The 25430-nt window shown below is 36.8% G+C and overlaps 1 protein-coding gene across 9 annotated transcripts in view; it reads left to right on the plus strand.

Annotated features, from left to right (window-relative positions):
• LOC311436119 (uncharacterized protein C4orf50 homolog) overlaps window positions 1-25430 on the plus strand; it is an 81243-nt gene that overhangs the window by 2455 nt on the left and 53358 nt on the right. The window contains exons 2-15 of one of the 9 annotated variants that reach the window (XM_084517938.1): window positions 357-508; window positions 2164-2302; window positions 4296-4991; window positions 5204-5356; window positions 8822-8936; window positions 9704-9837; window positions 10209-12440; window positions 13133-13234; window positions 14519-14596; window positions 14938-15084; window positions 18762-18938; window positions 21115-21171; window positions 21618-21800; window positions 22701-22777. In XM_084517938.1, coding sequence (XP_084374064.1) covers window positions 357-508; window positions 2164-2302; window positions 4296-4991; window positions 5204-5356; window positions 8822-8936; window positions 9704-9837; window positions 10209-12440; window positions 13133-13234; window positions 14519-14596; window positions 14938-15084; window positions 18762-18938; window positions 21115-21171; window positions 21618-21800; window positions 22701-22712 — 4377 coding nt within the window. In that variant the 3' untranslated portion in view covers window positions 22713-22777. Of the gene's footprint in view, window positions 1-356; window positions 509-2163; window positions 2303-4295; window positions 4992-5203; window positions 5357-8821; window positions 8937-9703; window positions 9838-10208; window positions 12441-13132; window positions 13235-13315; window positions 13387-14518; window positions 14597-14937; window positions 15085-18761; window positions 18939-21114; window positions 21172-21570; window positions 21801-22151; window positions 22578-22621; window positions 22778-25430 lie in introns of those variants that run through there. The other 8 variants (XM_084517941.1, XM_084517937.1, XM_084517936.1 and 5 more) reach the window with 8 other exon arrangements.

Raw genomic sequence — 25430 nt, forward strand, 5'->3', positions numbered from 1 at the left:
AGTTTGATACCTAATTCCTTCATGAATTAGTCTAATTGTATCTTCTATAATGATCTCATATTGTAAACTGAAACTCCTTTGAGTTTCACATGCTGAATTACTTTGAGGCTAATGAAATAAAACTCTCTCATAAATAATAAATGTTTTCAGAACTGAGGACTGTTCATCTGACCATCAGAGAAGCTTAGACTCATTGCATCCTTAGACTGCAATACATTGAGAATTTAATTTTTTTCATCATGGATCCTTTATCTGGGAGAGAACAAGAATTCTGTTACTGTATTAAAATGCTTAGTGATGAAGGTTATGATACTCTGAATTTTAATGTTAAAATTGATACTTCTTGGATTTCCCAGGAATTAGAAGATACAAGCAAACCTGATGAACAAGCAAACAGTGCTGAACAAGAAAATTTGAACCTCAGAATGAAAAAGCTGGAGAAATCGGAGCAAGAACTGAAAGGTGTTTTACAAGACTACATGGATTCAGATTCCATGCTAAGAAATAGGTAAATAAATTTCTTTCTTTGCATTTGAAATTAATGTTACATGACAAATCTACACTTCATTTTGCTTCATGTAGTGGATGTCAAATGATTCGTGCAAAACTAGTGAAAAGAAAGACTATCCATTTTTAGGGGTCTAATAAAATGAATTTATAAGTGTTTTGTGTAGCTGTCAGAATAGAAATTCAATATTCAAATTTTTTACATCAGATTTATAGCATGATCTAGAATCTACTAGCACATAACCAGAGAGCCTTCTCAGGATATTTCATCCTTAAATGTTCATAAGGTGTAAATTCTCCTTGCAGAATATATCACTTTTCTTTTAAGAGTTAATTTTGGAATAGGAAGATGTAATTATGTTTAAATTTGAAGTTTTGTGCTGCATAGAAGAAATTCCTTGTTTCAAAAAGAAGCATGGAGACATGTATGTTAATGCTAATCATTAGTGTAGTTAAAGATGTCATTAAGCATTAATTATGTAGTTGACTGGAATAATAAAATTGAGTTTTTGATGCCTGACAATTGCAGCCCAGGCATCAAAACAAATTCTCCAAACAAAGCTAGAGAATTTAAAGGATGGAAAATTTAAATGGCATTTAAAATGACTACTTGTATAATTTCTGAATTGCTTTTTTTTCATCAAGAAATTTGGCCAGAAATGTTTTAATAATGTGCTTTTTGTCAAAATAAAAATGACTATTTATTTATTTATTCATTTATTTTGAATAGAAGCTTTCATGGGAATAGGCCTATTTTAACAAAGATTTTTGGGAAGAGGGGAGATGGGAAGAACTTTATTTAAAATCAAAACAGAGAAAGTATGAGAAAACAGTTCAAGGAGAGTAGATGACCAGGAGAAACCTGCCTGGGTTATAGGAAGCCTGTTTTCATGTATCTTGGGTATCCTGTAGAAAGAAAAGCAATTCTGTGCCACAGGTTCTTGTGGCTGAAGCACAAATAGACAAGGCAAGGAATGATGTGGAAGGCAGAACTGATGAAAAATACACAGAAGCAGAGTCAGTAACTCTCCCTAGTCAGGGCAGAGTTTTGGGCTGATGTGGCCAAGTTTTCTACGGTACCTGTGTTGGAATAGACTGTGCTAGTGCCAGTGATGGGGAAGAACCTCATCAGGGTCACTTTGATAAATGGATAACTTATTTAATGGTACTTATTTAATGATGTGTTTTCTATCTTTATCCTGTTATGTTAATATGATGGAACACATTCTCTGTTGTCATAAAATTTGAGTTTGCTAAACATGAGCCTGGCAAAATCCTGTGATTGGATACATGTACAGACCAGAGTTGTGGTTATCCTTAACAACTTACGATTGTTACTTCATATGACATGCCAAGCTTCAGTGAATTTTGATCTTGTAAATGTGTTTGCTTATGGTTTTCATATTAAACGAGCAGAGAGAGAATGAACATAGACACTGTCTTTAACAGCTTTGAGAGTCACCAGTGAAATGTGCAAACCCCAAGACTCTTACTGATAATGAAGTTTTTATTAGTAGTAATCAAATATGTGTTACTATTTTTATTGTTGGGAGAAAAAAATGAAAAAATAAAGATAAATAGATGCATTGCTAATGACATCTGAAATTATACTGTTCAGTATTTACTCAGCAAAGATCTTCATTCTCAATATCACAGGATGAAAGAGCTGGAGCTGTCACACAAAACCCTTCTTATGATGATTGATCAGCTAAATGTGAAGGTGCACCAGGTTGAAAATGCAAATGTGCGTGTTAAAGGCAAAGTGCGAGTCATTTGGGAGGAGCTGATGAACTTGGTAAGGAGGATATTGTTTCAAATGACCTAGTTTAGCTCCTCTGTATGGTAATAATTTATAAGTCAATCTCATCTCCAGTGACTTGTCTTTTTTTAGGCAATATATCATCTCAGCCTTGCTCTTTTTATATAACCTGAGTAATTAGAATAACTTTTTTTGTTTGTGCCTCACTTTGTATTTCTCTGATGTTTATGACAGCACTGACATTGTTTTCATTTGAGCCCTTGATCTTTGGGATATATGCTCTCACTTCCTTCTTTCTCCCCAAAACCCAATCAACCTATTCCTTCTCCATAAGTCAGATTTACCTTTCTGGCACCGTAGTGAACAATTTTTTTCACATACCCCTGTCCCCCCTCCACGTGATACAACAGCACAACACAACCATGACAACCTGGTTCCTGTACAAAACGCAGCTGCTCAACCTGTCATCTGATTCTTGAATTGCTCACATATTTTCAAGCTGGGCCTTGTCTGCTGTTGCAACCACTTCTATCTTCCTGCTAGGCTTTGGGTCCATGTCAATATCCTCTTGCAGCTTTCCCAGGTTGATCTGTGCCTTTTTCCCTGTAACGTGCAGTCATGTGGGTCACATGGATGGGCTGCAGATTCCATCCAATGTGAGCCTTTCTCTGCAGGGCGCATGCACCTCCTACTGCTGATTTCCTTCCCTTGCAGCTGCCTCTCCCCCACGTTTTGAAATTATCAGCTCTTCAGTGGAAAACCCTCAGTTCTCTTGAGCATTCGTGTATGCATAGGAATAAATATGTATGTATCAGGAGGCTCGGCTGTTGTCTGATAACTCATACAACAGACTTTTTTCCCCTAGTTTGCACAGCTCATTGGATGGATCCATTAAAATGGAGAAGGAATGGAGAGAATGGAAAATGTTCTTCTGGGACAGTCTACAGTGAAACAATGTCTTTTAATTCAGTTTATCATAAGATACACTTCCACTTTATCAGCATTTTAAGTCAAGGTGGAATAATCTGACAGGACACTAGCACTATGTGGTACAACTCACGAATATGAGCAGTAGTCTTTGCTTTTTTGATTAAAAGTGAAATGTACTTCTCAAGATTCAGGAAGCTTGTATTTTTATATCTTCCCATCAGCAGTTAAACAAACAGAAATAAGAACCACACCTACTTCACTTTGTATAGCATTTCAGCCTGGTGTTCCTCCTCTCTTGTCCTTGCTGGTGAACACTTCTGATGGGAACATACCAGAAATCAAAAAGACTGACCAAAGAAAGTGCTTGAAGAAATACAGCAATGTCTCTGTCCTTCAGTCTTGCTTAAAAGCTGCCGCAATTGGCACTACGATACTGGTGGCTGTTTCTCTGCTCAAAACAAGGGCAGCAAGTGAATCATGAAAGCCTTTTCTGCCTCTGCCTTTCGTTAACTTCTTTCACCTCTATATGTTTAAGCATACTTTGGTGCAAACAAAAATACTAAAGTCTTTCTCAAAAAGGTTCTAAAGTCATCTGTTCTTTTCTCCTTTTACCATCGGCTCATAAAAGGAGCTGACAGATGACAGGTATGGGGAAGGGCAAAGGGCAAAAAAAAAACTTGGTCTCTTACAAGTGCATCTTCTGTTTTCTTCAAAAGAACCATGGCTTCCCTGTCTGTAACACCTCAGTACTGCATCAGTGTCAGTGTCAATGATGTATTGTATAGTTCAGAGCTGGTTGTATGAATTTCAGTCCAAGGTTTCTTTTTATTTAAATATGCATTGTAAAACATGCAAAAGAATGTGAAACTTCCTGTATTTTTTGCTTTGTTTTTCCTTCTGAGATATTTCAGTGAAATGATAAAACAGCTCAGTTTGCTCTGAATGCAGGATTTTACTGGCTTTTGAATATTTCTACTTTTCTGAGTTTACAGAAAAAAAGGGCAGAATTAAAATTAAGAAAAAAAAAAATAAGAAAAATGGTAAGAGAAGAAGAGATCTGGTATTGAGATGTTAACCATACAAATCACTGAAATTATAGGTTGAAAACCAAGAAAAGTCAGAGAAGAAGCAAAAGGAAAAATTACATTGGCTTCAGGAGCAGCTGAAGACAAAAGAAGATGAAGTAAAAAGCCAGTCAGAATATTTTGAGCACTACAAGCAAAAGCAGAAGCGACAAACAACAATACAGAGAGAAAGGGAATGTTACCTGCGGGGAGAGGTGTCCAGGCTGGAAAAGCAAGTGTTAGATCTCAACGCCCATATTGCTTGTTTGACATCTGAGTTAGAAGAGGGAATGGCACAGTGTCTCCAACAGAAGGTGGAATCAGCATCCACTGGGAGTCAGGGCTATAAACTTTCTGAAATGGAAGTAATGGAATTGAAAACTTGCATTGAAAACATGGAGCATATCACGAAAAGCCATGTTGAGTCATTTCAGCAAAATCTAAAGTTCTTAAAGGAAAAAGGGGAGGACAACAGAAGAGAAAAGACAGACCTGCTGACTGAACTCCAGTGCTCCCAGGACACTGAAGACTTTCTCAGGAGAAAATTGGAAGAATCTTGCAATTATGTTTATAATCTGAAATTGTCTGAAATCAAACTACAGAAACAAGTGGAAGACCTTTTGGATGAAAACAGGATTTTAAAAGATCAAAGTAGGGTGAAGTTAAAAAAGAAGGAAGAAAAGGACTCACAATTTACGAGATTGGAAAATGGAGACGGTAGTGCTGACCTGGTAAGTAAATGTAAGGTGAAGTATAACAAACTTTTATCTTTGTATCACCTCAGATTATACTTGTCATTAGGTATACAAAGGAGATGCAAAACAGGCTTTTTCCTTCCTGAATTTCTTTCCTTTATTTCTGTTGATGTATTAGAACTTTAGTGTCTAATTCACACCGACTGGAATCAGTAGCTGGAGTTTCATTGTATCACTGCTTTTACTAGGTGCACATTGAGGGCACTTCACAAATCTCGTTTCCTCACATTTTAAAGCGATGTGCCCAAGGCAAAAACTCTCAGTTGGCACCTGAAAGAAAACCTGGGAGAACTTCTAAGACTCGTGGACACCATTCAGAGGAAGAGTACACATATGGTTGGGTGAGTTTTTGCATCTTATTCATTCTCGGATGCTGAAATAAAAAAGCATAACTGAAAATAAATCTTGGCTATGAGATCTGGATAATGGAAAACAAGGGAAGATGGATACCGTATTCATGGCTGGAAGTGAGTTGACATATTTGATGGTTTGCAGCTCCACATCATTGTGATGTGCTCTGAATACACTGAATAGGTTTTCCTTGCTTCACTCAGTTCACTCCAGCATTGCATGGGAAAGCTCTGCATTTACTGTAATATGGCATTCAGCCTCTGCCAATTCATTTTGCTGACAAAAAATAATTCTTTTAATGCAGAGAACTCAAGAAAGATTTTATTCTTTATGCACTCAGTTAGAGGGTATTTTTAGTCTGGTGATTTGTTAAGTAAAGTGAAATAAGTTAAGCCTCATGCTCAGCTATCCCATTCAGATTGTGACCTGATATCCCTAGAACTATCCCAATTTTAACTGCAATTAACTGAGAGGTAATGGGCATGAATAAAATCCCCTTAGTGTAGGAGGACAATCACACTGAATAATTCCAGGACTGGGAGAAAGTAGAGAGGATCCTTTGTGCATACATGCCTAGAAGAAATCAAGAAGATTTTAATCTGGTACTTGAACACATCTTAACAGAAGTAGTGATTTGGTACCATTTCTGGCTTTATAATCCCAAAGAAGTGAGTTCCAGGAGCTTTTATTTTATTTTATTTTATTTTATTTTATTTTATTTTATTTTATTTTATTTTATTTTATTTTATTTTATTTTATTTTATTTTATTTTATTTTATTTTATTTATTTATTTTGTGTGTGTGTATGTATGTGTGTACCAGAAAATGGTTGGTAAGATTCTTCTGCAGAACATAGATGACCTCTACTTAGCTGCTCCGATTTGGCAGAAGGACTCACTGCTATTGCTCATTTTTATACATCACCTGAGCCAAGCTTAAGATATTTTTAGAGACTTGGAGTGGGCCATACACAGGTACAACAAACTAGTGCACTGTGAGGAGGCTGCCCAACTAAAATCAGGCAGGTCGAGGGCTTTCAGAGCCAATGAATAAGTAGTGGAGAATTGCTTTGTTTGAGAATATTCAGAAAGGGAGAAAGTAAATGTTGAGTTATGTGAAGGTGTGAGAACAGGGTATATCAGCTGACTAATTCTCAGGCCATTGCCTAAGACTAATCCAGAAAGTCTTCAAGAAATAGAACCAAATCTCTTTTATTCTATGCCGTACCATGGTAAAAAGTTATTTTTTTCTCCTACACAAAGTTTACTAATCTTTTATTTTCCAACTATTCATTTATAGCTATGTTGTCTTACGAGTTTACCAAGTTTATACCTTTGGTATAAATGAACATGCTATAATACATGCTAAATACTTTGTTCTGATGCACAGTTGATTGTGTTCCTTAAATCCTGTACATAGCACCAGCAGCATCAAACCTTGTGTAGTCTGCATTACTGGTTGTATTTTCCTCCTTTTTTTGAACTGCTCTGAATTCACATGGATTCTTCCTGTAGAAAATAGTGTCTTGAAATAGTAGGAAATACATTTCAGTATCTATGATATAAGGAGGAGGGAGACCTCTGGTGTTGTATTGTAAAACTGAAGAGGGCTATTTCCCCTCAACTCATCTTTTAGTATCACCTATTAAAAAAGAATTTCCTAATCTCATTACATTGGTCTTGGAGTATTCAAACCAAAAGAGTTACAAGAGAAATCCTATTTAAGCTCTTCATACTTTATCACCAGGAATACAGATGAGGAGTTGTATGCAATACAAGAAAGATTTTCATGCTGTTACTTTTCTGGAAAGCTGCTGGTATATAATTTTTCACTGAAAGGGCAAATAGGATCATTTGTCTATTCCTCAGCCAGGAAAAAAGTAGTTTGTAAAGGCAGGCTTAGCAGACCCGTGTGAAATACACACAGTATGAGATTCCTCACTCAATGTTTTGTTATTCAAATTGCCAAGCACATCAATTATTCTTGAAAACTAGGTGAAATTAATCTTATGGAGGGGTGCAGTCACATAAATCTCACTAGAAATGTGACTTTCCAGAATTGGTATTAGGATCTTGTCTTCAGTGTCTTGATTACAGCTTATGCCTGAATGAAAAATGCACAGAAAAGCAGCTTATACCATGTACCTCTGTCTTTATTTACCAGGCAATTTCTAGATGTGAATATCAGGGGGTCACTCAAAGTTTTGATGAAGGAAAGTTAAGAAACACCAAGTGATGCACCTTTCTACAGCTTTCACATGACATTCAAAGCATGGGTTTCGTGCTGTGATGTTCCTGGTGTTCAAGCATTGTATCTTTTACACCTTCTTGTATAACCGTCTTTTGATGGAACCCTTTGTGGGTTCCATCCAAAATAAAGAAAAGATATCTGGGACAAAATAGAGGCAAAGAATGAGTGTGTTTCAAGGAACTAACATTAGTTTCAGTATTACTGAGAAAAAGAAGAAATCTTGGAAGTACTGTGGTTTCCAGTTAAATCATGCCACCCAGTGTCATAACTGGGCATGAATATGGATGAATATAATGCAGAATATGGCTTGGGTTGAAATCAAAATCATTCTCACACAAAATTATTCTGGTAATAGTGTGGAAAATCAAGTGGACTTTGCAGACGCAAAAGGCAGACTTTGAAGTCACTTCCATCTGTATGTAACTGTAAAGCTGCAGCTCAACCCAGAGGGGATGAGATTTTTTCCTGCTGGCATCTGATGTGTGGGAAGACAGAAGTGACTGTGTTGGCTTGGTTTCTGTGCTGTAGTTGTTCTGGCTACAGCCTCAATTATGTCTTTTGTTGATAAATCAAACCTGATTATTCTGTTCACTAAAAATGAGCAGGGTAGATGTGAAATGATCTGCAGTGTATCAAACATTAAGAGTATCTGCTTTGCACCAGAAATTGTCCCAGTATATAAATTCAATCAGAGAGTGAAGATAGATGAGTAGGATATGAAATCTATAATTACAGTATTAACTGTAAAGAAAAATTTGATCTGAACAATTATTCTACTTTTTGTAAAGAACTCTTCCAGTCTAGGAACAATTGTCTTTGTATCCTGCAGTATGCTGGGCAACAAACTATTAGTCTCATTTTCTCTTTGATTAGACTTTCTTTTCTTTATTCGTGGACTTATCAGTTAGACTCTGCCCTGCTAGTGGTCCATCTGTGTGCCAACACATTACATGCTTATTACCCAAATTTCTTCCTTACGTAGTTGTAGTGTATGAAAGGGTGAAGTCTAGCAATCATGACATTTACTGGAAAATGTTGGAATGAGAAAACTGTATGAACTAGCAGCAATTATATATAAAATTAAATAATGGGTCTTTTGAATGTAAATGCTAATAGGAAAAGAAATCTTTATGCCTATTTCTCATATAAGAAACACTGTGTTTTTATGGTCTGCTTTTTATTTGTCTCCTCCTTTTCCCATTAAGAATGGCAACCCAGTCCAGGACGATGTTCAAAATCTGAAATGGGGAGTAATATCAGATACACTGAGAAGCAGAGCTACACAAACTCCAGTTGTACTGCTACATGCCAAAGAGTACGGTATGAAAACAAAAGGTAATTTTTGATTACACTTCTGTGCAGCAAAAGTGTAGGTGATTTCATTCATGTGCCATGCATGATTTAGAAGGTAAAAGACCTTCTAAAAACCTCCTAATCTGCAAACTATATCTTGAGAAGCTGAGGGAATGACTGTTCACAGCAATGACGCTAGCATTTAGATATGAGCTTTCCCAAGAAATCCTGGAACTGCCAGAGGCTACAGAGCTGCGGATTTAGGGGACATTTCCCATGTCTAGATGGAAGTACAGTGTTTGGGAATGCCGTATAGCTTTCAGATTTGTTTTTTTAGACCAAACATTACATGAAAGCTCTGATTTTGGCAGGCTAATTCTTCTAACTGAAATTAATGGGAATTTTATGGCAAATTTCAGTTTATGCAAATGCAGACCTGCAAAGAATATTTTAGCCATTAGGTTTAACCTCTAAGTTTAACCTACAAGTTTTCCTTCACCCACTATAATGAGATATATTTTTCCTTTTTAGATGCTTTGAGAACTGTGGGGAACAGCCTCCCAAATATTTCTAAATTTAGAGCTTAATATTTATGTTTTCTTATGAAATATGTTTTCTTGATTAATGTCGTGCTTATCTCCACATCATAGTTGATATGCACTTTTTCTAGAACAGGTAGTCTTGGGCATACTCTGACTAAAATGCATTCTGTTCAAAATATCTGGTCAGAAGTTTTGGGGTTTGTTTTTCATCTGTGAGTGGCATCACACTTACCCAGTGCTTTACTATAACAGAAACACCAGGACGTAGCTTTGATGGACTAAAGCAGATAGAGAAGATATGGGAAGAAATTCTACCAGTTTTGGAACAAAATTCTGGACCCTTTGCAAACATTTCTGAAGAACTTGGTTTATCTGAGATCAAACTGGTAAGACGAAAAGTTCCTGCTATTCTTGTTATCTTTGTGAGCACAGTGAATCTGTGAATTTTGAGATAAAAAGAAGAGTTGGTGTATTTAAAGTTGGATATAAATGTATCCTGAAATCATCTCTACTAAAGATGTTATTCAAGATGGGTAAAGGTGTGCACTAAGAAAATGATTTGTACCTTCTTATTTGTACCATTATTCTATTTCAAATATTGAGATTGTTTGAAAACTCTTTCTATGGCAATGCTTTTCTCATCTGTCTGTAAATAAGCATGTAATGAATGAAGTGAAAAATGACTTACAATGATATGGAATGATATACTTTGTCTTATATTTTTCAGTATGAAGCATTTCTGGTTTGCTATTACTAGGTCACCCTTGGGACAAAAAAGCCAGGAGGTCTAGAGGATAGTTTCACTTTGTTTAGACATACCCCAAGCTATCCTGCAGCTAGACTGCTTCCACCTTGTTCTGAGAAGTTAACTATTGATGAGATATGTAAGGAAACCAAAGATGAAGAATGCTTTTCTCTCATGAAGGAACAAGCTATTAATCTACCAGCAAAGATATTCCCTGTTTCTGTGGTTGAAACTTTGATGAGGGACAAGCCCTACCTTACCTTGTTAAAACCTGAAAGCTACCACATACCAGCTGTCACAACGGTGAAGAAAATGAGGAGTTTGGATTTCAGTGAGGCAAATACCACTTTTTGCTCTGATGGCCTCTATGTTGTTGCAGACCAAGGTTTTTCTGAAAAAGCTTCTGTGGTTCTTCATGGAAATTCACCTTGCTTTGAGAATGACAATTTCACTTTCTCTCTAGAAAAATGCTGTTTGGAAAAACATCAGCAAAACAAACAAATTCTACCCAAAAATAAATGTAAAAATAAAAGTCTGGATAAAGGTGTTAATGATATAAAGTATCACCAAAGAATCTTTATAAGGAGAGTTAAAGAAGAAGAAATGCAGACTGAGAAAGCCCAAGCACAACAAGTTACCTGTGTTTTTGAGGAAAATTCTGAAGTTATGAATAAAACTATGTTGATTTGGCCTGGGAAGCTTGTAATGGACACTAAAGACAAACCAGGTAGCCCAGAAGGTGTCCACAATATATCTGTAGATTTTAAAGACTTACAGAATCATTTCAATGGGAGTCTTGAACTAAAGAAGAAACAAGAAACCCTCTCAGTAACCTGCATCTCTGATGTGACCAGGACATGCAATAGAGGAGACATAATGGAAATGGAAGAGAAAGGAGAGAAACCTCAGAAAACAACTCACCAAATAAAGTCGTCCAGGAATGTTGGACTGAAAGAAAAGAAAGACCAGTCCGTGAAATTACATAAATCAAAAGAGAAGAATTTCTCATGTCAAAAGATGTCTGCTGAAAATGCGCAATATGCATATCCTCAGAAAAGTTTTTGGTCACAAGAAGGGAGTTATCCGCTAAAAATACTGTCTCCTATGCAAAAGAGTTTGCTTATGTGTGTAAGCAAACAGTTCCTGCCAGAAAGCAATTTTTATGAGTATTTCTGTCATCTGTCACCACTGGAAGCGGTTAATGAGCATAATGTGAAAATATATACATTGAAAAAAGCAGTGGCTGCATGTTCTCAGAGAATATTTCTACCGATGCAAGAGAATGAAAATTACTCTAAAAAGGTTAATTTATTACAAGAGGAGAATGAGAGATACGTTCAGAAGATGTGTGCCCTGGAAGAGGAGATGAATGCATATTTTCAATATGCTTTAGAAGTAGATGAAGCTAACATTGCTTCTTTTCAAAATTTACTTAATGAGAATGAAGTTGCTGACATACACAACATATGTAACAACATATCAGAAGAAAATAGGATGAGCCCAAGAACAATTTTTGCCGAAAACTTCTCTAAGAATCTCTCTTATGTTGAAGATAAAAATAGGAATTCTGACAAAGATTCCTTGAGAGTTAAATCAAATCACCTTCCCAAGAGTGTTTTATCCCTTGGTGAAAGGAAAATGAGGTATTTACAGCTGCTGTTAGACTTGAAAGAAGAAAGAAGTAGGTGCTTCATAGAAATAGCTAAATTATTACAAGACAATGAGAACTATGTAGTGAAATATAATGAATTAATACAAGAGAGAGAGAGAAACTTGCACAGAATATCTCTTTTAGAAGATGAAAAAGAAACTTTATTGAGAAGTTTGGCAGAAGTAAAATGTGAACAAGACAAATACCAAGCCTTGGTTTCAGAACTTCAAGAGTGCAAAACCAGCTATTATCAAACTATTTCTGATTTACAGGAGGAAAAATGTGTGCTAAAAAGAACTATAGACAGAATCAAGAAAGAAACTGCAGAACAATTTAATGAATTTCAAAAAGCAAATGCAAACCTTATTTTAGAAAACAACAAATTAAAAGAATTAGTGTCTTCTTTGGGTTTCACCTATGAAGATCTGAGAAAAGAAAAATGCTTGGGAACAAAGGAAAATGTAGTAAACCTAAAAGAAGAAAACAGAAGTAAACAACGTGATCTTAATCCAAAGAAAGTTGAAACATCATGTAGTATAACTCAGACTGAAGAAGAAGGAGTAGACCCCTCCAGCTATTTCCCCAGCAAAGAGGTAAGTAGTACCAATAAGGAATGTTATCGAGCAGGATCTTCTTAAAAAAATACCCTTCGGAAGACAAAGCTTAATTAACTTAGAAATATAGAAGGTATTGTAAGCTGCCATGTGCTGGAGATCTGAGGTGCTGCAGTTAACTTTAAAACAGAAGGCAAAATACCAGAGAGCTGTTTTCTGAATGTTGTGTTAGAGAATTTTAAAGTTCTACAGTGAGCTTCAAAAGTCAAAAATGATACTTGAGTGCATTGGCTCAGGGAACTTTTTGTTTATTTGCTTGCAAGAGTGAAAGCTTCTGGTAGAGTGATTTCCACAAATTTCTGTTGCAGTGGTACATGTTCACTTACTAGTTTTTATTCTGATAGGGTCTATTTTAAATTGTTTTTATTCTTGTGAAATATGTGTAAAGACAAGATCTTTAATTATTCTCAGTTTCTCATCTTTATTTTTCTTCTGCAACCATGAATCTTACACTGCAGTGTAATTCTGTGAAGATTACAATGTTCTAAAAGCAGAATTGTTACTTTATTTGAGAATGATCAACAGGGGAACATTTATCTCTAATATTTTGATTGTATGCAAATATTTGTAGTAATTCAGATAAAATGAAAGTGTATGTTTTTTAGTAAAAATGTGTGCGTGCATCATTGTGTATAGGTGAGAGGAGTCATGTCTTTCTGTTGTGTATCCAGGACAGCACATTTGAAAGCTACAGTATGATGAAAGAGCAAGTGGAAAAGGCAAAAGAGGAACTAAAAATAAAGCAAAAGGAATTGGAAAAATCAAAAAAAGAGGTAACCTCCCACTCTGATGTAATTCTCATGAGAAAATTTGTTTTATATTTTGTTTTCTTACATGGATGTTCTTTCTACAAGTGTTTAATGCTTTTACAAAATGGGGAAGTCTCTGATCTGCAGAACTGAACCGTATCTCTGTGATCTTTCAGGTGAGTGATGCACAGTTATTCATTGCACAGTTATTCATTGTTGGCTGGAATTTCAAGTGAAGGTGCATTCCTTTGGTGGACTTTGAGAGAAGCTGAGTGCTTAATAAAGACACACCAAACAAAAATATCTGCTATAGCCACTTCTGGGCAGAGTGCTTCCTCCCCCTCACTAGAAATGAAGAACAGAAAGCAGCAGAAACACTGAGAATTACGGCAAACCTGAATTCAGACTAATTTTTGATTAAGAGGCAAAATGACAAAAACTGATATAGTCAAGTGGTTTTTATACCTAGTGAGAGAGCAAAGCAAGCACCCTGCCTCTTGTCTTGACATCTATGTAGGAAGCACAAAGTCCAACACTACCTACATGGAAATTCTTATTTGGATGGACAGCTAATTCTGTGCCTTTGTACAGCAAATCTGAGGTTTTAATACCAACTGAGGAAGCTTTTTGTGTTGTGCCTTTCCTGATATGTTAGCTTTAACATTCCTGTTTTTATTGAACAATCTCCAGTGCTTGCTTATCTAAGCAGAATGTATTGCTTTATGTCAAGCTTGTATTTATGGAGCTGTTTCACATGGTAACAGGCATAGCTTAGACTGCCTGTGGAATAACACTGGCAATTACAAGTGTTACACTGAATATGTAAAAGAGCAGTAGGATTACACATGGTGGGTGTACAAAATGGATGTCCTTCGACAACCACTGTGTGACTTCCCTGATTTCAGATGAGGCAGATGGAATGAAATGGTGGGTTGATGGCTGACTCCTGACCTTACAGTTTGCTGCAAAGAGATTTATTTTAAAATAATTTATTTTTTTTTTTATTTTAAAAATTTGATTAACTTGAGTCCTTCTAATCATTTTGTTATTACTACAACTTCCTCAGTTTATTTAAAAGAATGTGAAGCCTTTGATTCAGAAGGGAGCAGAAATGATGCCTCATATGAGGAAGGGAGCTTGCTGTTAGGCAGCCAGAGTATCTACTGAGTGTTTTTTGTTGTTGTTTTCTGAAATGACAGTTAATGTGTATGAGCAGGGAAAACTCATCTTAGAAGTAATACAAAGGTATCACAAGTCTATAGGCTTCTTTCTTCCACCACAGTATTTTTCATTTTTGACATTTTTCAGGATTTGTTTTACCCCTTGATGATAAAATCTTACTTTCATTTTGCTCTGATGGCTTTCAAAGATATAATCTCTGAAACTGTAAGTACATTCACCTTTGGCACATTATTTTTTTTAAGCTTCATTCAGAGTCATCCAGGTAGCTTCAAATTCAGAAACCAACTTCAATTTTAATCTAGTATACTGCATAACTCCACTTAAATACATTTCTATAGAACTTGATTTAATCTATTTTACTAATTCCTTGTTATAAGATGGTATTTTATGGTATAATTCCATTTATTTAAACCAAATAACAACAATTTAAACCTTGTGACATGAAGATCAGACTCAAGTCCATGGTTGTAAGCCAGTACTGTGAAAAGGTATCACCGATTGACTAACTGCACTCAGTAATTTTGCTTTTTATTTTTTCCTGTTAGGCTCAGAAGTGGTACAGGGAACTTGGCTTTGCTGAAACAAGATATGAAGAAATCAAAACTCGTTTGATACAGGTTCTGTCCGAATTAGACCATCTTAAACAAGAAGCTGGGGACAAAATGCTTCAAAAGCAGCACTGCAAATTAATGGTATGTATGTAAATGGAATCAAGAAAAGCACATTCCTTTGGACAGGACATTCCGGATGATGAGACACCTGTTAATGTTATTGGCAAGAAATTTGAAGCAAGTATAGAGCACCTAGAGACAATGCAGCTGTAAACTCTAAAGTAAGGAGATGTTATGTAAAGTGGATTTTCAAGTGACCTTAACGAAACCACCAAAAGTTGAAGGTGTTTCCGTTGAGTGCTCTTTGCTTTCTGTGCTCTGCAGTTTGAGAATGTTTCTGGTATTGGGCCCATGTTTCTGGTGTTGGGCCACTGCATCATTTTGCCTTCCAGTGCAGAGAACTAGTTTTGGACAAGCAAAAAGAAGCAGTGATGCTGGACATTTTGTGGAGCAACTTCATTTGCAAATGAGCAGGAGGCATGGATTAATGGGGAGTCAAAATCTAACTGGTGTAAGCAGCTCAATCCAGGAAATCTATCACATGGGAGAGAAAAAAAAAATAATTAGAAAGTATCTATAACAGAAATTCAGTGTTTTTGCAGTTAATGGAAGCTTTTGGAATTTTCAGGGGGTTCTGTGTCTTGATAAAGTCTTTATTCTCTCCTCTCCACACCCCACACCCCCCCAAATAAAGTGTTTTAATGAAATATTTTTAATTATTGAATAATCTCCTGGAAGCGGCTTTCAAAAAGACCTTTCAGATAGCCTTCAAAATATTTCTCTCCTTCTTGACAGGAGAACTACAAAGATAAAATTTGAAACATACATCAGTTGGAAAAGCAATCTTGTAATAACCTGCAATATTTGCAAATTTAGTTTGAACCTGTTAGATAGATATGGCTTCAGAAAAAAATAAAAACACATTCTGGAACATGTAAGGATTCTGGGCTCAGTTCAGTTGCCTAAATGTTACTGTTTATCCCACTGAAATGCCTTAAGGCATCCTGGCTGAGAGCATAGTTGGCCATCTGCAAGCCCTGTGTACTTTATTTAGGCTTTTACTCCTCACACAATAGGATATTTAGGCAACTGAATTCTGATTGCTAATTGAAAATGAAACACAGACTTTTCGCCTCAGTATGATGTATTGTCATATAACATCTTATAACTTAATAAAATTTATTTCAAGCAAGAATAACCCCCCGAATTGTTGGACGACAAACAGAAGTGTATCATGGGGTTTTGTTTAAGTTAACACGTAAGACTGGTGATCCTTTTCCTATTTTCAGTTGGTTGTCATACTACCCAAAAGTGCTTTTCATCCCCCAAAGATCAATTAAAAAATATGGTAAATCACAATAAGCTTTGTTTTTTCCCTCTTCTGAACTTCCTTTTATGGAAGACATCTGTCTGTGATGCTTGAAAGAAGTGAGGATGTGAGCACTCTCAATCTAGAACCCAAGGCTGTACCTCATGCCTTATGTTCTACAGCCTCTATTGCCAGGGATTCTAGTTCTCAGCTGAGACTTCAAAAGACTGTTGTGATATTATACATCACAAATGAAAGCTGAGATAATATACCTCAAAATTACTACTAATGCTTCTTATTTTAGTGGTGTTGCTAACAGGAAAAGTACCATTTAACATGAGAATATTTGGGGAAATTTTCTAGGATGTTGAGGTGGCTTTCTGAACTCTAGCAGTGTAGTAAGAGTTCGGAGAAATCTGTGGGTGAGCATCAAGAGAGCAGTGTACTATTTGCAGCTTTGAAAATGAATTTTGGATGAAATGTACATAGTAAATAAAGTGCCATGTTTCCCTAGTGATCTCCCAACTCGTATCATGGCCTGTAGCCAAAAGGTCATATTTCTTCTAATTTTCAGTTTTGAGACAAGCGCAGCACATAGAGAAGGAATATTTTTTGTTAATGTTTAGGCATCAACTTTAAATGCTAGAGATCTTGTCAGATTTTATAGAATGTAGTGTGTTAAATGCTAAGTTTTGTGTTTAGTTATCCTTCAGTTATTTCCCAGCTGCTGGGTTCTTCACCCTTTTGGAGCTTGACCAATGGTTACTGTTAATTGGGACACCTGAAAGTGACATAAATCTTGTATGCCTCATTTGTGCTTTGAAAAATCCTCTAGTTAGAGAAATCTTCTAGCTAGAGAAATCTTCTAGCAGGCCAGCAAAGTGCAAAAGGAAAGAGGCAACCCTTGCCTGTCTTTAACCTTCAAGCAAATTATTTTTTCCACCTCTTTTCTATTAAGCATCTTCAGTCAGGGAGTGCTTCCATTTTTCATTTAAACTGCTTTTGTTTTGTGTGTGTGTGTGTGTAGGAGAGCAGATGAGGAAAATACCATATCTTAGACTCATTCTCAGGCTTTTGTCACTGCAATGCTGGTTTAATCAATCTTGATGTGTCCAACACTTGCTTTTGTTCTTTTCTCTTAACACAAGAGGGAGCCAACAATTTTGATACAAAGTATGAACGAATTATTAGAATGCTACACATAGAGAACTTGCTTCATTTGGAAGAGTATGAAAATGTCATACTCATGTTTTTATCTGTGTTGCAGGGATGTGTTGCAGCCAGAATGACATGATCTATCAATACAGTTTGCTGTTTTCTGTGAAAGGGTACTTTTAATATATTCTAGTCACTGAGGGGTTCAAATTCAAAAGCTGGTCAAAAAGCCATGCAGAATTACACTGTGCTGCTTTGGCTGAACACTAGCTCTTCTCTCAGCTGTTTCAGTGTTAATATCCGTGAAAATCAAACCATCTCCTTGCACATTTTCTCAGAAAATTGCGTGGTTTTAAGGTAGGTCTGACTAGGATTTTTAGCTTAATCACCAAAATGCTTGATCTCTTTAGAATTGCATGTATAATGTTACAGGAAAGCTTGAACAGCTGTGTGTATCAACTCAATATTTATAAAATGTAAGTTCACAACAGTGTTAACATTTTTTGCAAGACTTTCTTCACCCTCTCTTCCTTTTTTTCTCATTCTTAGACTGTACATGTGAATATTTAGCCTGATAGTATCACTTCTAGGAGCTGACATTATGATGCTGACCATAAATCTAAAACTCTCTCACTAATCCTTTCAATCTAAGAGCAAGAAACAAACAAACAAACAAACAAACAAACAAAAAGAAGGGGAAGAAAGAACTTCTGAATTTAATTCCTCCTCCCCCAGTGGTACACTTATTCTGTACCACTATTATTACATTTCAATGTAATTAATATTTTTTAGTATTTTTAATATTTGTACTTAAAATGAGATTAGTTTTATTATTAATCTTCCATAACAAAAATATAACTGCAAGCATGCAATTTGCTCTCTGAGATAAACACATTAAAAACCAAGGAGCATATTATATAGAAGTTAGAGCAGGAGACTGGGGACTTTTGAATTCTATTCTTACTCACTCTGTGACCTTAGGTTAGTCACTTAATCTGCCTGTGCCCCAGTTTCCCCAAGTATGAAATGATTGTAATTCAGTATTTACCTTGAAGGAACTTTGTGGAATCCCAGTCCTACACCTACTCTCAGAGGGGATCGAGAACTCAATGCTCATAAACAATTTTAAGATTACTGCAAGATATGCTACTGTGTTTATGAAGGTTTGAAGTCAGACATTTCATATTAGCTTAAAAAATGAGTTACAGGGTAGGTATGTTGCTTTAAAACTTGATTGAGAATATTATTATAATTTTCTACAGCTAATTTGAAAATCTGTGTATTTGTTCTCTAGCCTGTATACAACGTGAAAGATGTCCAGGAAATAGAGGAGAATAAAATAGCCAATAAAAGATTACAGCAGCAAGTGCTGACCTTGAAAGCCCAGCTCAGGGACCAGGCTGCATTACAAAATCAGTTTCGGGGCTTGCAAAATGAAGTGGAATTCCTTCAGACTCAGCTATGTGAAAAGGTACAGGAAAGCTGTTGCCTGTGCAGTTGAAAGGGCAAACTGATGTGAGCTGAGACTTCAGATTCCACCTCGTCTCAAAACAGAGAACCAAAATCACAATCTTTCCTGGCAATGTGTCTGGGGATAATTAAATGGTTTACAGACATATAAAAGTAACCCTTACTTCAGAGAAATAGGGCAAAGATATAAACTGTCTGGGTGGTCAACATTATGAGAAGATGATAGTCCATAATAAAAGTTGCCACCAGTCTCTGCTCTAATCCCCATAGCATAATGCAAGCAAAGTAGTGCTGAAATTTTTTTTACAGAGCCACCTTCTTGGCTTAAATTGTCAGGATTTTTAACATTCCCGGCTCTCTTGTTGCACTGTATCAGACCAGGAGATAAACTGAGCTAGGGGTAGAATTTTAATAGAATTTTTGTAGCTTTTTTTTTTTTTTAAAGATCCATCTCTTAGTGTTGCACACTATGAAATTTCATTAACTCATTTTCGTTTTGGTGTGTGTTGTAGTGTTTATTTGTTTATTTTACTGGCATGGTAAAAGAGAGCCTCCATATACATGCAAGAATGCTTACATTAGCAGTTTTTACACATGTGCATTGTATTTCACCTGGCAAACCAGGGCAGGTACTCTCATTAACATTTGTAGAGCTGCTGCCTTAAAGTCAAACTGCTCTCAGTGTGACTGCAACAGCTGAGCACCTAGGTGGAAATTAATTCCTGTTAAGGCTTTGTTTCCTTAGATTTTATTTTCCATTTCTTTGGAACTAATTTTTTAAAAGAGATGATTGCTATGATATGAGCCAAATTGGAATTGCCCATTGTGCTCTGAAACAGCTAGCAAATGGAGCAAATGGCATTTTCTCAATAGCACACTACACAATGAACAGAACATTCTTCTCCCCTCTCTTTTCTCTGAAATATTGGAGACAGAGAATTTTATTCTTCCTGCAGAGTACGAGCTTCATCATCCTTCCTCCACAATAAATCCACTGCCTTGTCATGTGCTGTGATTTACTTTAACCAGCCCTCTGTGGAGGCCTAGTGGCTTCTCCCAGGAGTTGATTAGGCTGCCTCTTAACAGAGTAGTGTTGGTAAAATGAATTTGCTTTATAGTGTCTGCTGCCTGCATTGATGGATGTTGCATATGGTAGGTGAGCAAAGGGTGAGACGTGCTATCCACATAAATGGGCAGCTCTTAATTGTCCTGTAGGATCAACAAAGCATTTTGTTCTGTGCCTAATCAAAATTTTAATGTTACTAGTGAAGGGACCTACTGCCAGCTTTTTCTTTGTTCCCTCAGAGCTAGTGCAATGCAAAGACATGTCTCTTCTATCCTGCATACTATGTTCCTTCCCTAGCTTGCTATTTTTTGGCAGAGGACCATGTGACTTCTTTCAGCATAACTGAGTTCTTATAAAGGGAGTCTTTTTCTTCCTGGACGCATGTGATATATTTATTGCAGGCTTTATAGAAATACAAATTCTCAAGCAAAATGAATGCAAAGGAATCTGTACTTTATTGCCAAATAATACTGTATTGATTTATAATAGAAATAGATTTGACCTGGCAGAACACTACATTTCTGCATAATTAGAAAACAGTTTTCCCATGAATAATAAACATTTTACTCATACAGAGCAGGTCATCTGGCTCACCTCATAGTAGTGAAAATGTATCAATCATGTCAGAGTAGAAAGTTGTTGATGTTCACATTTCAAAACCTGCCGTGGAATGCACATGCAGAAAATTCTCCTGTGTTTCTTGCATTCTACAAGATAATTCAAACAAGAAAAGGGAGAACTTTTCCCCAAAAGAGTATTTTGGAAGATTCACGGTCCAAATGGGAGTATTAATGCATAATGAATGTTACCAAGCCTTTAATGTGATTCTGCTGTGATGAAATAACCCCAGTGTTATCGGGCTACATCTAAAAAGCATACAAAAGCACTTGGTAATACGTAAGCCCAACATTAATGCTAGGGCACTGTTTCAGTGCCAGAGCTTATCAATGTACAAACAACTTACACTGCTTCATGGTGTTTGTACAGGGTCACACAGCTATGTGAAGTGTATGCCTTGAAAGTCAGGTCTAAAACAAATATTAACAAATTGCTGAAATATTTTAAAGTGATTTTTGAATAAGTTAATAAATTATGTTTTTCAACTTTTCAGACAAAAGAACTTCAGAAGAGAAAATCTGATATGAAGCTGATGCTAGCTCCTCTGAAGGTAGTGTGTGTTCCCTGAGACTGAAGCAGGGCCTCCACAAAGGGGTATCCCTGTGTTTACAGACTTGCTTTATTTTTCAGTGTATCATAGCCATTCTGTGTGTGTGTGCCTGCTTTTGCAGCTGCTCCTGACTTAGCTGCTTGCTCCTGGGCTTTTAGGCAAGGGTTGGTTGACATTATTGCTAAGGGATAATTATTGCTAATTATTGCTATTATTGTTCAGTTTGGGAAAGTGGGTCTTCACAGATGGAAAAGTGGACGCTTCTTTCCAGTTTATGTGTGTGTGCCCCTCTGCTGCAGGGTGCAGAAGCACCTAAAAGTCCTAGAAGCATAGGGCTGCCATGTACAGCTTTGGGTCACAATGTGTGGAATTTCATCAGACACAAAATACAATCTTAAGGTCTCAGCAGCGAGAGAGATCAATGTGTGTGTGTTCATGATGCGCAGGCAAAGTTGGCTTGCCTCACACAAAAATGCCAAGAAAGGAACAGCTTCATTACCAGGATGCATGGCGAATTTCACCAGCGAGGATTTAAGAACTCTGCATTTGACGAAGAGGTGAAACGCCTGGTGAACGACATGGCCTTGACAGAGTACGCAGCCACTTTTACACCAACATGTGATCAAGAGGTTAGTGTTTGTATGTCCTTGTAGGATCCTCTGGTTTCAGCTTCTGTATTAAGTCAGCGTTTTTTTTAAAGTGTTCAGTGAGACTCAGTGTATAGTTATAAAATATATCTGGGCACCTAATATAAATATTGCTTCAGGCAAGTCAGTGGAGTTGGCTGGTTTACTGCAGTTTTGGTTGGGGTTTAATTATTCTGGAGCTTATCGCCAAGTATGTCTGTGCACATTGCAAAAACACTTACCTAATACTTAGACAAAATACCAAGCCTAGTGGATAATACAGCATATATGATACAATTTGACCTTAAATATTTTTTTTTTTGCATTTTCTTCCTGCACAATGCTTCATTCCAGATTTCTGAAGGAATCAAAAGAAAAAGAAATGGCACTGTGGTTGCAGGGTGGGACTGGATTTTGTATCTGGCTGTGTCCACTTTGAGCATGTCAAGTCTGGTTTCCCTACTGTCTTGCCCAAGCTCACACTGAGAATGAATGTTTTGTGTGTCAGGAATTAATAACTCATCTGTCAGAAAGGGAGATAATACTTCACTGCCTTCAGACATTTTCTCAGACATTGCTGTGATGAATGATCATAGAGTAAAGCTTCCCAATAAACAAAACATCAAAATACTGTGCACATTCACACTGTCTTCCTGAATGTCTAATTATTACAAAATATAACAACTTTACCAAGACAGAATTAGACTGAATCTATATCCTGATGGCCCATAAGTTCATCTGGGATGTAGGAGCACTGGATACAATTTCCTGCTCCAAAAGACATTTAGCTGTTCTCTAAGTGGAGCAGAAATCTCTCTCCATAGCACCCAGCACTGTAGTGGTCGGAGGTCCCACCTGGTCTCAGGGAGGTGGGGATTTGTGCCTGATTTCTGGATCATACAGACAACAGGCTGACTCTTGCTGGCACCCTGATGCTGAGCTTCAGACCATCCTGGGTCCAGCTGCTTCAGCTGGCTGTGGTAAGTAATTCCATGTGTAATAGCGGAAACCCTTCCTGCCAAGGCAGATCTGCATGTTCCCATGAAAAATTTAGACTTCTGTGAATTCAGTTGTCCAATAGAAAACATTTTAGTAAGACAACTTCCAAGTGACACTGCTGCTAGTTTAATAAGTAGTGGCTGTAATCACAAAGAGAGAATGTTTCATATTCATGTGATATAATCCTTTGGTTTTCAAAATCTTGTACTGAATTCTGCTGACATATTGTAAACTGAATTGACCTTTCATCTCTGAGAATTACTTTTTGCATTTCAACTCATATTCTTGCTGAAATTCACATCTAAGATTCCCAGCTTCTACTGACGTAAAACTCCTTTGAAAGCTCATTCCCTTCCTTCCCCTGAGATTTTTACTTCTAAATCATTACTAACATTTGAATGCTTCTAGAGAAAACTTGGTGGACAGATGCATTTTTTTTCCTTCTTAAAATAAAAATTTGCAATTGGCTTTATTCATTTCTGGACCCAGTGACAAGCAGAAGTCTGTTGCACATTGGCAGCAGACTTGCCTGTTTTAGCTTACTGAAGAATTTCATCTGAATGTATGCAGTGATGCATGGAGCCATTTGAAGGGAAGGGGACTCTGGCTTCAAATCAGTGCCTGGTCTTGTGTAGTGCAGTAAAAAATTCTGTGCTGGGTTGTCACGAAAATGTATTTTAAAGTTATTTTCAGAACTCTTCCTCCCACCACCACCCCCTGCCCACTGTGTTGGAATTACATTTAGACGGTACAGATTTGCCCTAACTGTGTGCTAGGAAGCTCCAGCTCCAGTGGAAGGCTTATGGGCATCCACAAGTTACTCATGTTTAAAAAAAAACACTAACCTAGTTCTTTTCTTATTCAGGGCACAACTGATAATCAGGTATTCCCTACTGTTTGCCAGAAGTATTTTCTTCCTAATACCCATCCCAATTAAAATAGTTAAACACTAAGGCAGTGTGATGCAAAACCAATCATTGTCAGAGATGTGCTTCACTTTCAGTGTTGGAAACTGTGTTCTCAGACACTGTAAATCACTGTTGTCCCACTGGCTCCATCCTGCTGATTTACACTGACTGAATATTTCAAATCAGTTTGGTTCAGCAGACCAGCACTCATGCTGAGTTTTGTTGTTCTTGATTATTGTCGCAGCTCAATGTTGCATTCAAATGTTTTTGAGTGAGAACTAAAATGTTCTTGAATCATGTAGTGTTCCTTGTTGGTCCAACAGTATACTTTTTGCTGACACCAGATATACATTGTAGTAAAATGTTTAAGAAGGAAAAACAATTTTCCTTCTCTTAATATACTTTTCAAGTCCCTGCAAAGAGGAGTAGATTTTGAATGACTTTTTCTCACCATAAAACTGTGCACTATTAAATCCCTTCGTTAGTAATTTAGTTTAATTTAGTAATTTAGTGTAATCAGTATAATTTTATTTTAGTTCATCATAATAAACATGTAAGATTACACTGAAGGTTTTATTTCCGTTCTTTTTCATGCAGAGGAAACCCCTATATAAGTCTACTGAAAGTGACGATTGTGTGCAGGATGATGAAGAAAAGGTTCATCATTCCTGTCTCCTGGTTTTGAAAAAAAATAACCTCTTGGGAAGCCATAGGAATGGCAATCTATATCTAATATGGATTTGAAACTTTAGGAGTCATGAAGAAGTTAACTGCAGTGATTTCTAGACTTTGTGATATACTCTCCTTTTAAAAGACTCAAATTGAGAAACCATTTGAGCCCCTTGTAGTGGACCAGTAATAAATGTAAGGATCACTTTCATGATCTTTTAAATGCTTATTTTTATTTTTTTTTTTCAGTTGGAAGGGACCTGTCCTCATCTTTGTTTTCTTGTTGTTACAGGATTAATTCATGGACATTATTAATAGTTATTGTTTCTCTGCAGTTCCCAATGAGAAGTACACAGGGCAGCTTTCATCGGCTTAGGATAGATATGCATGCTCACTGGACAGCTGATAAAAAGGACTGGGCTTTGCAACAGCTGGTTTACTTAGATTGGTAACAGTGGAAAGGAAGAGAAGATGCTTCAGATAACTAACAGGAAATGTGAAAGAGGAGCTTCCATTTTTTTCTGAAATTAGGTGTCTACTTGTGGTTTCTGAAATAGGCTTTACCCACTCTGACTATTTTGAATATGAGGCTGTGTCCACACTGCTTTTGATATATTGCAGAACCACAAAGAGGAGCAAGAGAGCTTGACTCACCCTTCACATGAGCTCATCCCAGTCTGTGCAGCTGTGTGGTATTTTTAGGCCTTTTCTCTCTTTTCAGGGTGCACATGGAGAAACAGGAGTATGTTCAATTTTTTCCCGCAGATGTCTGAGCCAACCAGTCCTGGTTTTATGTCAACAGTCTCTGTCCAGATGACTGATGGCTGTAATGGATAATGCTGCTGTACTCATTCACTTTGTTTTCTCTTGCACTGGAAGCCTTTGATTTGATGATGTATTTTTTATATTCTTCCAATAGTGGATATGAAACCATTGCGGCTGTTTCTCAGATCTGAGAGGGAATATACGCAAGGAAAGTAAGGATAAATGGTAGTGCTTTTTATTGCTTTTCATGGAATCATCTTAAACCTCATGTATGGAAAGCTCCAAGTAGAGA

This window comes from Aythya ferina (assembly GCF_964211825.1).
Source record: "Aythya ferina genome assembly, chromosome: 4".
NCBI classification, from domain to species: domain Eukaryota; kingdom Metazoa; phylum Chordata; class Aves; order Anseriformes; family Anatidae; genus Aythya; species Aythya ferina.